The sequence below is a fragment of the Aphidius gifuensis genome, linkage group LG5, assembly GCF_014905175.1.
Source record: "Aphidius gifuensis isolate YNYX2018 linkage group LG5, ASM1490517v1, whole genome shotgun sequence".
Lineage (NCBI taxonomy): Eukaryota > Metazoa > Arthropoda > Insecta > Hymenoptera > Braconidae > Aphidius > Aphidius gifuensis.
The window spans coordinates 14,296,062-14,313,627 of record NC_057792.1 but is presented as its reverse complement, the minus strand read 5'-3'; the positions used below and the strand labels follow the sequence as shown (position 1 = coordinate 14,313,627).

The following is a 17,566-nucleotide window of genomic DNA, read 5'->3' as shown; positions in this document are numbered from 1 at the left end:
ATTAAATTACCTAAATTAATATTTAAAAAACAAAAAACAATTGAATTAAAATTCTTAACCTTGAAATAAAGTGCCAATTTGTCAAACAATTAAAAATAATAATGGCATTCAAAAGACTGTATAAAAGTGAAAGTTTTACAATAGAAAATAGTGCTAAAAGATTATGCTGTAGAAGTGATAGTTTTAATAGTTTTTCTCAAGACGTTTTACAATCAATATTATCATCATCATCATCATCATCATCAAGTCAATCACAACATGATAACAACAACAACACATCTTTGATTGATAAAGTCAATTTAGATTGCCTTGGAAAAATATTTGAATATCTTAATTTTAAAGATAGACTTATGATGGAAAAAAGTAATTATAAATTATCAATAAATAAATATAATCAACAATTAATTAATTAATATTATTTATTTATATTTTTAGTTTGTATTAAATGGAGAGATGCCAGTGATTATTCATGGAACATGAAAAATCTTGATTGTACATATCCAAATATTTGTGGTAAATATGGACAAGATCCAGTTGATCAACAGGACATTGAAAAAATATTAACACGTAGTGGTAGTTATTTAAAAAAATTAAAGATTGATTCGAAAATTTGCCAAAGTTCTGTGATGATAATTGTTGGTGATTATTGTCGAAATTTAATAAATCTTCAAATTGAATTATTATATTATGACAAAGATGATTTTAATAATGTCTTTGAACAATTAGATAAACTTGAAAAAATTAAAATAATATTACTTGATAATAAACAATGTACACAAAATAGTTATTATCGTTATGACTTATCAATATTACAAAGTTTACCATCAACAATTAAAAAAATTATTTGGCAATCAAACTCATTAATAAGTTGGTTTTATTTTGATAAAAAATTTACACAAGTGAGTTTTATTATTATTTCTAGTATTATATTTTTAAAATGAAATATATATTAATGATTATTATTTTTTTTAATTACAGAAATTTGATAATTTTAATGCACTTTGTTGTTTGTCATTGGAAATGTGTCATTTGGATAAAAAAGTTATGAAAATGTTATTAAAAAAACAGACAATAACTTGTCTTGTATTAAAATATTGTAAATTAGAAAAAGAAATATCTTGTAAATTTAAATTAATTAATCTTGAATATTTAGATTTATCGTATTCACGAAGTTATTATTCAGATTTGACTATTGATGATTTGATATACAATGTTACAACTAATTCGAAAAAATTAAAATATCTGAATATTGAAAAATGCCAATTGAAATCTAAATATGTATTGTATGATCTTGGTAAATTGAAAAATTTAGAAACATTGATATTGAATAATTTGCCAGATGTTAATGATGATGTTATAAAAGGATTTAAAAATTTACAAGTACTTAATTGTAAAAATTGTAAGGGAGTTACAGACACTGGTATCATTATGGTTCTTCAACATTGTGACTACTTGAAAAATTTACAGCTTGAAGGAACTAAAATTACTGTTGAGGCTCTTATATTTGCTTCGTCAATTGTTGATGATCGATCAACAAAAATCAACATGACTATAAATGTCGATGAAGAACTGATGAGCCTTTTTTTCTTTGATGACAAAGTTACAGTTTCCTCATATTTTAATATAACTTGTAAATAATTAACTTGTATTTTAGCTCATCATTTTTTTTTATTCTTATTTTTTTCTCATAAAATGTATAAAAATGTATAAACAAAAAACATTAACAGATAATAGTTTTATAATTCTTACAACAAAAAAAAAAAAAAAAACAGGCAGCAAAAAAACAATAAATTAAACTGTTAAATTATTCCAATTCACCAATTGATTTGTAATTAAGTAGAAAATCGAGTTCAATTTGTTTGATAAAAAAAAATACAGTTTAATTTTTTAACTCTTCATGTAATGCAATAGAAATTTTTTAGAAATAACTAAATGATAAAAAAAAAAAATAGAAAATAAGTGATTTATAAAATGAATGAATATTATTGCCGATTCAAGTATTAATAAAAATTTTAATTAATATTAACTATGCTTCTTTATTTTTTTATTTATAATAAATTCTCGCAGTTTATTATACATAATTACTATTATGGAGATAAATTGCATACCTTTTTGCGTTTCTATATTCCCATTACGAATCGATGAAAATGTTGCTCTTGTTGTCCTATGACTGGTCACTGTATCATGGTGCTGATAGCAGTGGTGAGTACACCATTCGAAACAATTCGAAATTTCGAAATACATAATTGTATCAAGGAGGTACCTAAAAGTACTCAACTACAAATGACTATATAAATTGATAACTAAAACTATTATTAAATTTTATTTGTTTTATTTATTTAAATTTAATAAATTTATCAACATTACATAAAATATAAAAAAATAAAATTCATTGAAATGATAAATTAATTAATTAATGTACTTTTTAGAATCAACCAGAAGTAAATTAGCTTGATACGAATTGCTTTGAGATCTCAGTTAAAAAATCGTGTTTAATATTTTTTAATTAATCAACTTTTTATTGTTAAAATAAATGTATTTTTAAAATTGATTTATTTTTAATAACAAAAATTTAACAAGTATAAAAATTTAATAAAAATTATGTAAATCAACAGTAAATATGTAGTACACCAATAAGAGGTGGTTGATAACCAATTACCATTTGAAATTCATTGTAAACTTTTTTAAAAGTATAGATGATTATCCACTTGCCATAATCTTCATCAACAATTGGATCAATTTGGAATGAACATGTGTTATTGTCAATTTCAATTGCCAAATATCTCATTGCTTCAATATCAATTTTATTTTGATCTTCAGAAAAATTTTTTGGTATTGAAATTGGTCTCATTAAGTTGGGAGGAATCACGTGGCACTCATCAATTGTAAAATTAACATTTAAATTTGGGAGATATACTTCCAATGTTTCTGATGGTCCTCCATACACCCCAACTTCAAATGCAGTTGGAAATTCATCTTCTAAAAAATTTTAATATTAATTATTAAATTATTTAATTCAATTTAATATGTTACTCACGATATTGACAATAAATAAATTCAATTATTAAGAAAATAAAATATTCTAGTATAAAAATACGTGTTAACATGTTGTCGTTTGTGTTTTAACTATTATTTAATATCATATTTTTTAATGAATATTATATTTTATTTTGAGCTTTGTTCTATTTTAATCATTTTTTTTTTTTAATTATTTTTTTTTCTATCTAACTTTTTGTGTGTCTTTATCAAAAGGGGCGTTGATAATTTAAATTTCGTTTCCAAATTGTTTTTTATTTTTCGTTTTTAAATATCCTCATTTTATAAATAAATATATAATCTTTATTTTTTATTTTTTTTTCTAGCTAATCGTTTATTAAAAGATAAAATTTAACAACCTTGAAAACCTGAATTTTATCATTGAAATTCTTAAAATTAAATATCAGTAAAAATAATAATAATAAACAATGAAAAAAATTTATAACAAACAATGATTATTATCAAAATTAGCTATTATATTATTTATAAAATTAAATAATTTTGATTATAATTTTTTTCTCCAATTTGTTTATTATTTTCTAATAAAATAAAATAATATTCTGGTGCTATTGCATGAGTCTTAAAATTCTAAAGACAAAAAAAAAACATTAGCAACAAATTGTTTTATTTTTTATTCTAAGTAATAAATAATTTGAGATTTATAGCAATGACCATCTTGTTATACTTTGATCCCTGATAATATTTCGATTAAATAATCCACCTGGATCCTTGATGAATCCTCCTAGCTTTCCATGGAAAGTGCACTGTCTAGACCAAATCTTTACCACGTGCATTAAAGTGTACTGTGATAAACAAAACAATTATTAATAATTTTATTACAAAACAATTTGTTTTTTTTTTAGATAATAAACTTAAATCTTTATCATTCTTCCTGGTCAGCTATTTTAATTGTTGATCCATTGCTATTTTAAAAATTAAATTAATTATGAAAATTAATTTAATCAATTTAATAATAAACAATATACTTTGATAATTTAATTATTATTTTTATTTGAAATATTTACATCAATGATTTTCTCTTATCATTCAGGACAGCCTTGGTATCTTCTTATCAGTTATTTCGAATCACTGATAATTCTCGATAACATTTCTATCAATTTCTTTTTATTTTCTGTACACCGATTGCTTCATGTGAAATTTAAATTATGTAACGAATTTAATAAATTTTTTTCTACAATTAATATATAATTAACAACAAAATATATATAAAATTTTAGACTTTATTAATAAATTATGTTTAAACCCTTTAATTATTTAGTTTAAATAAAAAATATATTTTATATTTTTTTTATATTAAATATTAATTAAAAAAAATAAAACTACATGCTGTTAATTTTTATAACTAATTGCTAAATAATTCAATTAATATTTGTTATGCAATTGCAAGTATAATAATTTTTTATTTAAAATCAAGATAATCCTAAACTTTTCTTTTTTTTACAATTTATTTTACAAATAATAATAAACAATTTAAATTTCTCAAATAATATTTTTAAAAACAACAACAAGCTAATCTGATTTATATTTAAAAAAAAAATAAATAAATAAAACATATTTTTATAATGATAAGAGAAATATATGATAAAAAACATTTCTAAGTACATACAAAGAAATCAACTTTATTTACTATTCCCACAATTGTTTATCATTATCATCAATTTCATGTCGTTTTATTTATTAATTTCTAATAGAAAAAAAACCCCTAATTTTCTATTAATATTGTCATTTAAATTCCTCATTTATTAAATTATTAAAATTAAAACAACAAAGTTATCACGTGTTTTTTATTTTTTTAATAATGATGATAATATTTAGGAAGACGTTACCCTGGCCGTTTTTTCTAATTCACCTTTACTCAATTTTCCTTTCCAATTCGACCTACAAACCACTACAAACACAACACACACCAGCACAACACATACGCATTACACAAATGCATTTTTTATGTACACTTTCAGTGTCTAACACGACATGGCTACCTCATGTTTATCAAAGACAAATGATGTAGCTAATTATTTATAAAAAAATTCATAAAAATTTTCACATTCTGCTGCAGTGACAGTGACTGTGAATATACTTGATCGTCTTCATTTAATAATAATTAATCAATTTATTAATTATTTAACTTTTTTAAACAACATATATTTTACTCAATTTTTTTCTACCATACGTCATGTTGCGTCAGGTACTCGTGATACAGTAAAAAATTTAATTATTTTTCTCATAAATAAAAAGTAAAAGTGAACAATTTTAAAAAAAAATTAATTTTCTTATTTTGTTGATTAGTTTTATCCTATTTTCTAAATGATTTTTTTACTATTGTGTAATTTTTTTTTTGCTAATATAAAACCAGTTATATTTTCATAACAAAATAAAAAAAAAAAAAAAAAAAAGAGTTAAACATCTATACAGTTGACAAAAATATATACGTAATAAAAAAATAAAAATAAAAATAATGATGGCAGGAGATGGTCAACGTGTTAATGTACAACGTGATATATTTCGTGTTGGTTCACGAAAAAGTGAGGTAAATTAATTTATTAATTTTCAAATTATTCATACGTAAATAATAATTTAATAATTTTTTTTTATTCACGTCATGCTTACTCAGCATTTATTTATTTATTATTATTATTTTCGTTTTATTTCAATTGACAATTTATTTAAATTTTTTAGCTTGCACAAATACAAACAAACTATGTTATTGAGTGCCTAAAAAAATTGTATCCAGATAAAAAATTTGAAAAAGGTAAAAACAATTTAATGGATTATTAATTGTCAATTTGTATTTGTAATAAATTATTTATATTTTTTTTATAGTTTTGATGAGTACAAAAGGTGATAAAGTATTGAATATATCATTGCCAAAAATTGGTGAAAAAGCATTATTTACACAAGAACTTGAATTGGCATTAGAAAATGGACGTATTGATTTTGTTGTACATTCGTTAAAAGATTTACCAACATCATTACCAGATGGTTTGGCACTTGGTGCAATAATGAAACGTGAAGATCCACGTGATGCTGTTGTTATGTCTAAGGTTAATTCAACAAAAACATTAAAAACATTACCAAAAGGTAGTATAATTGGTACAAGTTCATTACGTCGTTCAGCTCAGTTATCTAAAAATTTACCTCATCTTGAAGTTAAAAGTATACGTGGTAATTTAAATACAAGATTAAAAAAACTTGATGAATCAGATAAAATTGATAATACAAAAATTGTTGAAAATGATGAGTATAATTATTCTGCAATAATATTGGCTGTAGCTGGACTAAATAGAATGCAATGGAGTGATAGAATTAGTGAAATATTAGATTCAGATGATGCACTTTATGCTGTTGGACAAGGTGCACTTGGTATTGAATGTCGTGAAAACGATTTTGATATACTTAAAATTCTAGAGCCTCTGAATGATGTTGAAAGTACATTGAGATGTATTTGTGAACGTTCATTTTTAAAAAAACTTGGTGGTGGTTGTTCAGCACCAGTTGGTGTTTCAACAACATTAGAAAATAAAAAATTAACTATAACTGGTGCTGTTTGGTCATTGAATGGTGATACAATGATCAAGGACACAATGGACTGTAAACTTTATTTACGTGATGATGATGGTGAACCACCACAGTAAGTTTTTCATTTAAATATTTTATATACTTGCTTTGGTTCTCTTTTTGATAAATATCATTGTATTTTTTCTTGTAGAAAATGCCCATATCGAGAACCAAGATTATACTGCAGTGTTGTGCCAGGAAAAGTTAGTGGAATGAGTCTTCTTGTTGCTGAAAATCTTGGTGAAGATTTAGCTCAAAGTTTAATTGAAAAAAACGCACTGGAAATTATGTCAAAAGCTAGAGAAACAATTCTCAGTACAATATAAAAAAATAATAGATAATTAATAATTAACTAGATAATTAATAAACAAACAATAAATAAAAAAAAAAAATAAGCAGAAATAAAAATTTAAAAAGACAAAAATAAACCCACTGCCTGCTATTTTTCATAAAAAAACAATTTTAAAAATTATAATAATTAAAAAAAACTATACAAATTTAATTATTAAAATTTATCAACTTTTTGTAAATAATTTTACTATTTTTTTTTTCTGTTTTTATTTAAAATGTTTATTCAGAAAATGTTGCTGCGTTTTTTTTTTTTTTCGCTAGAAAATCAATGTTATCAAATGTTTGTAAATTATTGTTGTAAATGATTAATTATTTTATCATATTTTGAGAATTTTAAATGAGCAAAAAAAAGTAACGGTGAAGTAGATACTGTATGTTTAGAAAATATATATATATTGTAAAAAGAAGACAGCAGATTTTAATTGATGAATCTGTGAGTCATTGGGATATTGGTAAATAAAATAAAAATGTTATTTGGGTTATTTTAAATGTTTTTGTTGATAAAAATATTTGTCTTTCAATAGACACAACACACGTACACATACATACATTTTGAAAGAAAAAATATTAGACTTAAGGATTTCGATTTTAATCTACAAAAACATTGTCAACAATTTTTTTTTTTAAAAGTTTTTTTTATCAATAGTTTCTTATCTCGTTTTCATTCATATACTTATGCTTCAAACACTCATGTATTTAGAAATAACCAACTGGATTTTTAATTTGTTTAAAAATCTTTTTCTTTTTAAGATTATTTATTTTACTCGACGTCTTCTTCAGTCATTGCAGCACGTGATGCAAATTTCTGCAATATTTAATAAGAGATATAATAAGTGTTTTTTTGGTTTTTTTTTTTTTTGCAATATATTGTTTAATCAGTTAATTTAAAACTTATTCTATTTGTAATTACATTTCCAACTGAGGGTAATCTCTGTACCAAGAGATGGAAAACTTGTGGTGGAAGTGTCTTTTGTAAAACACTGAGAAGTTCTCGTGGCTGACCACAAACAGCAACAGCATTTGCCAAGTGTTCAATTCCACCATCTAAATCACCAGCTGCAAGGAGTTCCTCACCAAGTTGAACCTTGAAAATTAATGAAAATAATATTAATATTTCTCAACAAAGTAAAGCAACATTACTATCAATTAAAATCAACAATACTTTCATCATCTTTTAAGTAAAATCTATTCTCTATCAACAGACTTAAAAATTAATAATTTTATATTGTTTTTAAAACTATAAACATGGATAAAAATAATTGCTTGGAAATTTATTTAATAATATTAATTGGAAAATAAATAAATTACCTCTTGAAGGAAGAATTTTTGTACAAGTTCTGGATCAGTCAAATCAGGAATTTCAGATCCACATTTAGATGCTTGTTTTTTATTTTTCCTGCCTGAAAATAAAATAAATTAAACATTAAAAAAGTAATTACATAAAACCTCATGCAAAGTGAATTTAGCCTGGTGAATTTATCAGTCGGCGAGATAAAAAAAAATAAAAAAAATGGTGGTGATGAAATGTATTCCTAACCTTTCAACAAAAAAAAAAAAAAGTAAATGATATATTGAGAAAAAAATATGAGTGATATATTTAAATGAAATAATATTGAATATTGATTGACAATAAATATTGAATGATAAATAATCAATCAACTTGATTATTTTGATGAAAAAAAAAGAATAAAATTGACTTACGTTCACGAAGTTTCTTTTTGAAGTCTGGATCATTACGACGTTGTTTGTCAAAATAAATGCAATAACCAACAACTGCACTGGCAATGCCAACAGCAATACCCATTGCTGTTTTAGATATCATTTTTAATGATGTTTATATTAATTACTTTGTTTTATAAAAATTTATAGATCAATAAAATTTATTTTAACCTCTGATCATTGCATTCCAAAAAACTACAAAACTGTACAAAACGCATGCGACGATTATCACGCAGTCTTTTTCACTGTGGTTAATATTTGAACTTGAAAATTAACAGGAAGATTTTTCGTTTTTATTTATAATAAGAAACTAAAAAACCCTAGCTTTGTTTTTATAGAATTAATTCAATTCAAACCAATTCAAACTTGACTTAATGAATTGCAATTGAATCGAAATGATTATTATTTTAATGTAGACACACAGCTTTGTAGAATTCATCGAAAAATATTTTTTTTTACTAAAATTTTTAATAAGAATATTCATCAGGGTACTAGGAATATTTAGGAAAATTTAAATGAATTTTATAAACAGGTAAAAAAAAAAAAAGATAAATTATAATTTTTTTTTTTATTTAAATTAAACAATGAATATAAAATTCAATACAAGTTATAAAATTTCAATTAAGTTTTTAATTTTTATTTATTTTATTTTATTATTTTAAAAATTTTTATTATAGCTACATAAATTTTTTTTTTTTAATAATAACTATTCGCTTTGTAATGATACATATTTTAAGAAAATCAATAATTATTAATTATAAATTAATTTCTAAAACTTATTTATTTTTTATAGTTTAAAAACTCTTTTATGTCCGTTGCACTAATAAAAATAAACAAAGAACTAGATTTAAACATAATCAAAAGTTAAGTACGGCTTCGCATAAAGATCTATTTTTTTAACATCTTTGAGAAGTATTATTTCACATTTCTGTCTGGCAATACTGTAAAATGAAAATAATATTATTATTAATGTATATTTTATATAAACAATTTATCGGGAATATAAATAAATACTTGAAACTCAAAATAGCTGAGTATTTTTAACATAAAAAAACATTTAACTTACATTTTTTTTCCATCTTGTGTTTTGAATACTACTGCACCACTATAAAATTCTGCATATGTTGTTTTAGATACCATATCTTCTATAGATAGTGCTTTAGCAATAATTCTATTTTGTGAATTTTCATCCAATTTTCTGTCATATTCAAAATTTACATTTTGTTTGAAATAAAAACTGTAAAATATAAATAGCATTATTAATTATGTATGTGAATTATTATCTACTATTCAATGGAAATATGAATAAATAATTAAAACTGATAATAAGTAAACCTGATAATCAAAATAAAGGTTTAAAATTATTGTTTAATATTCAACTTACACTTCATCACTATCGTCTGCTTGTATTTTTACTATACGTTGGAATGAAAAACTAAAATTTTCAGTTATTGGAAGAATGTATGAATAAACAAGATTAAATTGAACGATGGTAGTGTCTGGCCACCTGTAAAATAAAAATAATATTATTAATAATGTATATTTTTTATCAATAGTTTGTGAATGATTGATAATCAATATGTTAATTAATTATATGAATATATCAAATGAATAATTATAATAATGAAAAAAATCTTTCAAAATTATTGATTAATAATCAACTTACTTATTTTCACCTTTCGATGTTTTTAATGATAATTCATTATCTGAAACTGAGATATTAAATTTACTAATTTTCGTTAGTTGTATTTTAGATGGTTCTTTTTCCTTAGCAGCTACTTCATCTTGTAAAGTTGTAGACGTTTTTTTGACTTCAAGGCTCAATGTGTGATGAAAAGTAAATCTGTAAATTTTTTATTAAAAGTTTATTTAAAAAATTAATAAATAATCAATACTAGTTGATTTTTTTTTCACTTAAAAAAACATGAATACTAATAATTAAATAATTATTAATTATAATGAAAAATTGTTCACGAAATATTATTGATTAATTATTTTAAACTTACGTTGTATCACCATCTTCCAATGTTAATTTACCATTATCAAGTAATCCATTAATTTCACCAAGTTTTATTCGTTTTGGTTTTCCTCTTGGAAATGGTTCTTCTATGTTTGCATCCAATTCTTCGCCAATTATTAAATTACGTGTGTTATCGTTTACGAGACTGTAAAATAATAATAAATAACTATGTATTATAAAAATAAATAATCAACTTTTATAAATTAGGTTAATATTATCAACTTAATAAAATATTAATTAAATAAATTTATTAATCAAAAATTGTTCAACTCACAATCTATCGCCTTCTCTTGTAAATATTAGTATTTCACCGTCATCAAATAACACACTAGATGTAATAGTTTTTGATGGAATTATAGAATACTTTAAAGTTTCCTCCCTAGCTGCAATCAACATGTTAATACGTTCCCGGAAAAAAGGATTTGTTCTAATTTTATATGCACAGTAAATAATAGCAATATTCATAAAAATAAATGTTGAAGGCACTGGATGGATCTTAATAATTTTCCAACATCCAGCTGATTGTTTTTGAGCTGTATAAAAACAATAAATAATAAAAATTAGAATGATACATACATTAATTATAATAAATACAATGTTGAATAAAAAATATAAAATATTTGATGAATTATAATAATTATTTAAAATTGAATAGTATAAAAAATAATTAATAATAATAAAAATAAAATTTTGTCAACAGTAATCGAACTACACGTGGTATATTTCAAGTTCTATTGCATCATTCGGCATAGCTCGATTTTATTTCAAAACTTGGTCTATACTTTTAAAATTACAGGTATATATTATACATATATGCTTTAAAAATTTTCATTTATAATTACAAGAATAAGATGATTTACCTGATGCAATTAAATTTTCAATAATATTACTACAAGCATTTTTCATGTGGCAAATGGATTGTAGTAGAAATTTTGTTGTGTTTTGTGTTGTAATATAATATGTTGTTTTAACAAGTCGCAATGGTATTTTCACAATTTCACTCATTTTTATTATTTATTTTTCTGTTCAAAACAAGAAAAAATATTTATTAATAATAATTGCGTTATTAACAATACAGATTAAACTGCTAGACAACGTGGGAGCAGCGAATGTCAGTTGTCACATGGAATATTGGAAAACCAAGAAGATCAGAGAGAGAAAACGAGAGTGAAAACACGTGCGACGATTATCGCGCATTCTATTCCACTGTGGTTGATATTTGAACTTGGAAATTAAAACAGGAAAATAGATTATAGAGAACTGAAAAACCTTTTTTTTTTTTCTTCTTAATATATAATAATTTTATAACGCCAATAGCGTTACCGATCTGCAAAAGCACTTTGATGTTTCTCACGTGCAAGCTCCACAAATACGTAATTTATTTTTCATCCTCTTTTTTATATATACTTACTTTTTTTATTTTTCTATATTTTACGTGAGATAATTGGATATTAGAGCTACGCTATTCTAGTGTCACTCGAGGGGTGAATTACATTGTGTATAATGATTAAATAATTTGATGAAAAACTTGAGCCTAAAGGCACTTGGAAAATTGACGATTTATCAGGTATATAATTTTATTTGAAATATATAGAGAAGCTGCAAATAAAATAAGAAAAAAAAGTCTCCTTTGGTTTTTTAGATCATTGTCGATTTATTTCCTCATTTATTTATTTTCTTTTGAGGAATATTTATCTTGAAAGATTTTTACTTAATTATTATCCAGAAATAACTTTTTATTATTGATTTTTTCTTAAATATAGAAAAATATTTATTTAATTTTAGTAATTGTAAATTGGTTGAATTGAAATATTTCGATTGTCTCAAATTTTAAATAATTTATAATTTCATATTTCAATTAATATTATCTCATGAAAAAAAAACTATTTAAAGTATTTTTTTATTTTAATTATTTTAATTTAACACAATTGATATTATTATTAATTATCAATCACAAATTTTTCATATATATTTTAATAGTTATTTAATTTATCTCTCTTTCTTTTTCTTGTTATTATTTTTTTTTTTTTATAATTTTAAATTATAAATATATATATTTATTGATAAATGTTGTTATTGGATTGTAGGCTTTTTTATTTACATTATCTATTTATTGATAATTGTTTCTGTCTTTCTCTTTTAAACATAACGAAAGAAAAATGGAGTTGGTACTGAAAACGTACGATAGCCGCGTAATTGTAATTTCAATACATGATAGACAAATCTTAAGAATATAGATGAAAAAAAAAAAAAAAAAATTGTAATAATAGAAAACAAAAATGCAAAAATATGAGAGACGTGTAGCGTACCTGGTCTGACAGTGAAAGGCCATGACAACAGGTAGAGAAGGTCATAGGGTCGTCTTACTACGGGAGTAGTAATCACCTATAACCCCATCCCTACGAACCCAATCGTAAAGGAAAGCCGTAGCCACGGTAAGTGCATAGTCGCCCGTCTCGCTCTTAGTGTTGATGTTACTTTGTTTCTTCATTATATAGAAATGAAATTACTAACTTACATAACTAATTACACATTGATTGTTTTTTTTTTTTGTATACATTACCGTTTATTATTATTAAAATAAAAACAATAAATATATGAAATAAAATTCAAGTTATAAAATTTCAATTAAGTTTTTAATTTTTATATATTTCATTTTATTATTTTAAAATTTTTTATTATAGCTTGATAAATTGTTATTTTTAATAATAACTTTTTGCTTTGTAATGATACATATTTTTAAAAAATCAATAATTATTTATTATAGTTTAAAAATACTTTTGTTTGTTGATTTAAACATAATCCAACATAAACTGTGGCAGCCCATCAATATATGCTATTTTTTGACCATCTTCGAAAATTACCAAGTCTACTTTCTTTCTGACAACACTGTAAAAGAAAAATAATATTATCATTAATGTATATTTTATATGAACAATTTATTGGAAATATAGATAAACAGTTAAAATTAAAAATAGTTTAGTATTTTCGACTTAGAAAAATATTGATTTAAAGTAATTTTGATAACTAAAAGATTCTATCAAGAAATAATTGATAAATATTCAACTTACACTTTACAACCATCTTGTGTTTTGAATACTACTGTACCACTATCTAATACTACAAGTGTTCCTCCAGGTATCATATCTTTTACAGATACTTTTTTAGTAGCAATTATATTTTGTAAATTTTCATTTACTTTTTTGTCACATTCAATTTTCACATTATGTTTCAAATGATAACTGTAAAATATTAATAGCATTATTAATGATGTATATTTATTATCTACCATTCAATATTATCGAGATATGAATAAATAATTAAAACTGCGATAATAAGTAGATCTGATAATTAAAAGAAAGGTTTAAAATTATTGTTTAATATTCAACTTACACTTCATCACTATCGTCTGCTTGTATTTTTACTGTCTCTTCGAATGAGTAACTGAAATTTCCAATTATTGGGAATGCGTCTTTCAATCTTGATGGTGAATTTGAAGGCAACCTGAGAAATAAAAATAATATTATTAATAATGTATACTTTTTATCAATAGTCTGTGAATGCTTAATAATCAATATATGTTAATTAATTATGAATATATCAAATGAATAATTATAATAATGAAAAAAAATCAATTCAAAATTATTGATTAATAATCAACTTACTTATATTCATCTTTCGAGGTTTTTAATGATAATTTATAAGCTGGAACAGAGACAAAAAAATTACTAATTCTCGAAAGTTTTGTTCTAGGTGGTTTTTTTTCCTCAACAGTTATTCTGTAATAATAATCCTTATTTGGAATCCTGATATCAGATGTACTAATTTTAGGTGGTTCTTTTAGCTCAGCGACTATTTCATCTGGTAAAGTTGTAGATGTTTTTTTGACTTCAAGGCTCAATGTGTGATGGAAAGTAAACCTGTAAATTTTTTATTAAAAGTTTATTCAAAAAATTGAAGAATAAATAAATAAATAAATAATGAATAATCAACACGAGGCGATTTTTTTTCACTTAATAAAACATGAATATTAGTAATTAAATAATTATTAATTGTAATAAAAAATTGGTTCACGAAATTATTGATTAATATTAAACTTACGTTGTATCACCATCTTTAGTTGTTAATGTTAATTTACCATTGTCAAGTAATCCATTAAATCTATCAAATTTCACTGGTATTGGTTCTCCTCTTGGAAATGGTTCTTGTATGTTTGCATCTAGCTCTTCGCTTAATATTAAATTACGTGTGTTATCGTTTAGGAGACTGTAAAATAATAATAAATAATGATGTATTATAGAAATAAATAATCAACTTTCATAAAATAGATCAACATTATTGACTTGATAGAATATCAAATTAAATACTTATAATGATCAAAAATTGTTCAACTCACGACAAATAGTCTTTGTCTGTAAATAATTCTATTCTACTATCATCAAACAATACACTAGATGTAATAGTTTTTGATGGAATTATAGAATACGGTAAAGTTTCGTCTCTAGCTGCAATCCGCATGTCATCACGTTCCCAAAATTCATCATTTGTTTTAATTTTATATGCCCAGTAAGTACCAATAATTGTTACTGCTATTGAACAGATCTTGATCGTTTTCCAATATCCAGCTAATTTTTTTTGAGCTATATAAAAATAATCAATAATAAAAATTAAAATAAATTAATTTAATAAATACATTGTTAAATATAAAATATATAATACTTCAATAATCTTTCATATTAAATAGTATTAAAAATAATGCATTTTCATAGAAATATCATTTTGTTAATAGTAAAAGTTGGACAGTCAATCAAAATACACGTGGTATGTTTCAAGTCCTATTGCATCATTAGACGTCACTCGATTTTATTTCAAAACTTTTGTCTATACTTTTAAAATTAATTATATTCGATATATGTGTTTCAAAGTTTTCATTTATAATTACAAGAATAACATGATTTACCTGATGTAATTAAATTTTTGGTAATATGACTAGACCTATTTCTCACGTGGCACATGGATTGTAAATATTTTGTTGTGTTTTGTTTTGTAATATATTTTGTTGTCCCAACAAGTCGAAATCCAATAATTCTCGAAATTACACTCATTGTTATTATTTATTTTACTTTTTCAAACAACGAAAATATTTATTAATATTAATTGTGTTATTAACAACAAACTAAACTGCTAGACAACGTGAAAAAGCAAAATGTCAGTTGTCACATGGAAAATTAGAAAACCAAGAAGCAAGAAGATCAAAGAGAGAAAACGAGAGTGAAAACACGTGCGACGATTATCACGCATTCTATTCTACTGTGGTTGATATTTGAACTTGGAATAATTTTATAAAACAGAAAAACTTATGGATTATAGAAAACTAAAAAATCTTTGTTTTTTTTAAAGAATTATTTCATAATTCAAATTTGAACAAATGAATTATTCTTGAATCGAAATAATTTTAAAATTATTTTAATGTAGGCACAGCTTTGTATAGAATTTATCAAAAAAAATTTTTTTACTAAAATTTTAAATTAGAATATTTATTAGAGTACTAGAAATAAATTTAGGAAAATTTAAATAAATTCAAATGAATTTTATAAACAGGTCAAGAAAAAGAAAAATAGATACATTATAATTTCGTTTTCTATTTAAATTAAACAATAAATATGAAATGAAATTCAAGTTATAAAATTTCAATTAAGTTTTCAATTCTTATATATTTTATCTTATTATTTCAAAATTTTTCATTATAGCTTGATAGATTGTTTTTTTTTTATAATAATTTTTTGCTTTGTAATGATACACAGATTTCAATGGAGTCAATGATTATTAATTGTGAATCAATTTTCAAAACTTATTTTTTTATTATAGTTTAATAAATTAATTAAAGATACTTTTATGTTCGTTGCACTAATAAAAATAAACAAAGATTAAGATTTGAACATAAACCAAAGTTAAGTACGGCTTCCCATCAAGAAATATTTTTTTACCATCTTTGAAAAGTATTATTAAACATCTGTGTCTGACCATACTGTAAAATGAAAATAATATTATTATTACTGTATATTTTATATAAACAATTCATTGAAAATATAAATAAATACTTGAAACTCAAAACAGCTAAGTATTTTCAATATAAAAAAATATTCAACTTACATTTTTTCACCATCTTGTGTTTTGAATACTACTATACCACTATCAAATTTTATACATGTTACTTTATCTAACATATCTTCTGCAGATAGATTTTTAGTATCAATTATATTTTGTAAATTTTCATCCAATTTTCTGTCATATTCAAAATTTACATTTTGTTTGAAATAAAAACTGTAAAATATAAATAGCATTATTAATGATGTATTTTTCTTATCTACTATTCAATGAAAATATGAATAAATAATTTAAACTGATAATAGATAAACCTGATAATCAATGGAAAGATTTAAAATTATTGTTTAATATTCAACTTACACTTCATCACTATCGTCTGCTTGTATTTTTACTATACTATGGAATGAAAAACTAAAATTTTCAGTTGTTGGAAAAATGGCTGAATAACCAGGGTTAGAACGATCGACGGTAGTGATGGGCCACCTGTAAAATAAAAATAATATTGTTAATAATGTATATTTTTTATCAATAGTTTGTGAATGATTAACAATCAATATGTTAATTGATTATAAATATACCAAATGACTAATTTTAATAATAAAAAAAAATCTTTAAAAATTATTGATTAATAATCAACTTACTTATATTCACCTTTCGATGTTTTTAATGATAATTCATTATCTGGAACTAAGATATCAGATTTAGTAATTCTCCTGCGTTGTATTTTAAATGGTTCTGTTTTCTTAGCAGCTATTT

General features: G+C 22.8%; 4 protein-coding genes across 10 annotated transcripts; 2 read left to right on the top strand and 2 right to left on the bottom strand.

Moving 5' to 3' along the window:
* Positions 1-85: 85 nt before the first annotated feature.
* Positions 86-1,949, top strand: LOC122857655. Its single transcript, XM_044159929.1, has 3 exons — positions 86-363; positions 436-899; positions 979-1,949. The coding sequence occupies exons 1-3, from the start codon at positions 102-104 to the stop codon at positions 1,636-1,638; spliced, it is 1,386 nt and encodes a 461-aa protein (XP_044015864.1). The 5' UTR covers positions 86-101; the 3' UTR covers positions 1,639-1,949.
* A 631-nt stretch (positions 1,950-2,580) lies between these two features.
* Positions 2,581-4,973, bottom strand: LOC122857681. Of its 7 annotated transcripts, none has more exons than XM_044159967.1 (3): positions 4,884-4,973; positions 3,722-3,839; positions 2,581-2,979 (listed from the first exon to the last, which is right to left on the bottom strand). In XM_044159967.1, exons 2-3 carry the CDS (start codon positions 3,828-3,830, stop codon positions 2,609-2,611), a joined length of 480 nt encoding a protein of 159 aa, XP_044015902.1. In that variant the 5' UTR covers positions 3,831-3,839; positions 4,884-4,973; the 3' UTR covers positions 2,581-2,608. The 7 variants fall into 7 exon arrangements, 6 of the variants coding, with proteins under 6 accessions (XP_044015902.1, XP_044015905.1, XP_044015904.1 ...); XM_044159970.1 differs by having other exon boundaries at positions 3,758-3,839; XM_044159969.1 differs by having other exon boundaries at positions 4,907-4,935.
* Positions 4,950-7,412, top strand: LOC122857661 (porphobilinogen deaminase). The gene is made up of 4 exons (XM_044159938.1): positions 4,950-5,584; positions 5,734-5,806; positions 5,878-6,685; positions 6,764-7,412. The coding sequence occupies exons 1-4, from the start codon at positions 5,513-5,515 to the stop codon at positions 6,936-6,938; spliced, it is 1,128 nt and encodes a 375-aa protein (XP_044015873.1). The 5' UTR covers positions 4,950-5,512; the 3' UTR covers positions 6,939-7,412.
* Positions 7,146-8,931, bottom strand: LOC122857682 (mitochondrial import receptor subunit TOM20 homolog B). Its single transcript, XM_044159974.1, has 4 exons — positions 8,665-8,931; positions 8,272-8,363; positions 7,874-8,047; positions 7,146-7,768 (listed from the first exon to the last, which is right to left on the bottom strand). The coding sequence occupies exons 1-4, from the start codon at positions 8,783-8,785 to the stop codon at positions 7,724-7,726; spliced, it is 432 nt and encodes a 143-aa protein (XP_044015909.1). The 5' UTR covers positions 8,786-8,931; the 3' UTR covers positions 7,146-7,723.
* Between the last annotated feature and the right edge of the window lie 8,635 nt (positions 8,932-17,566).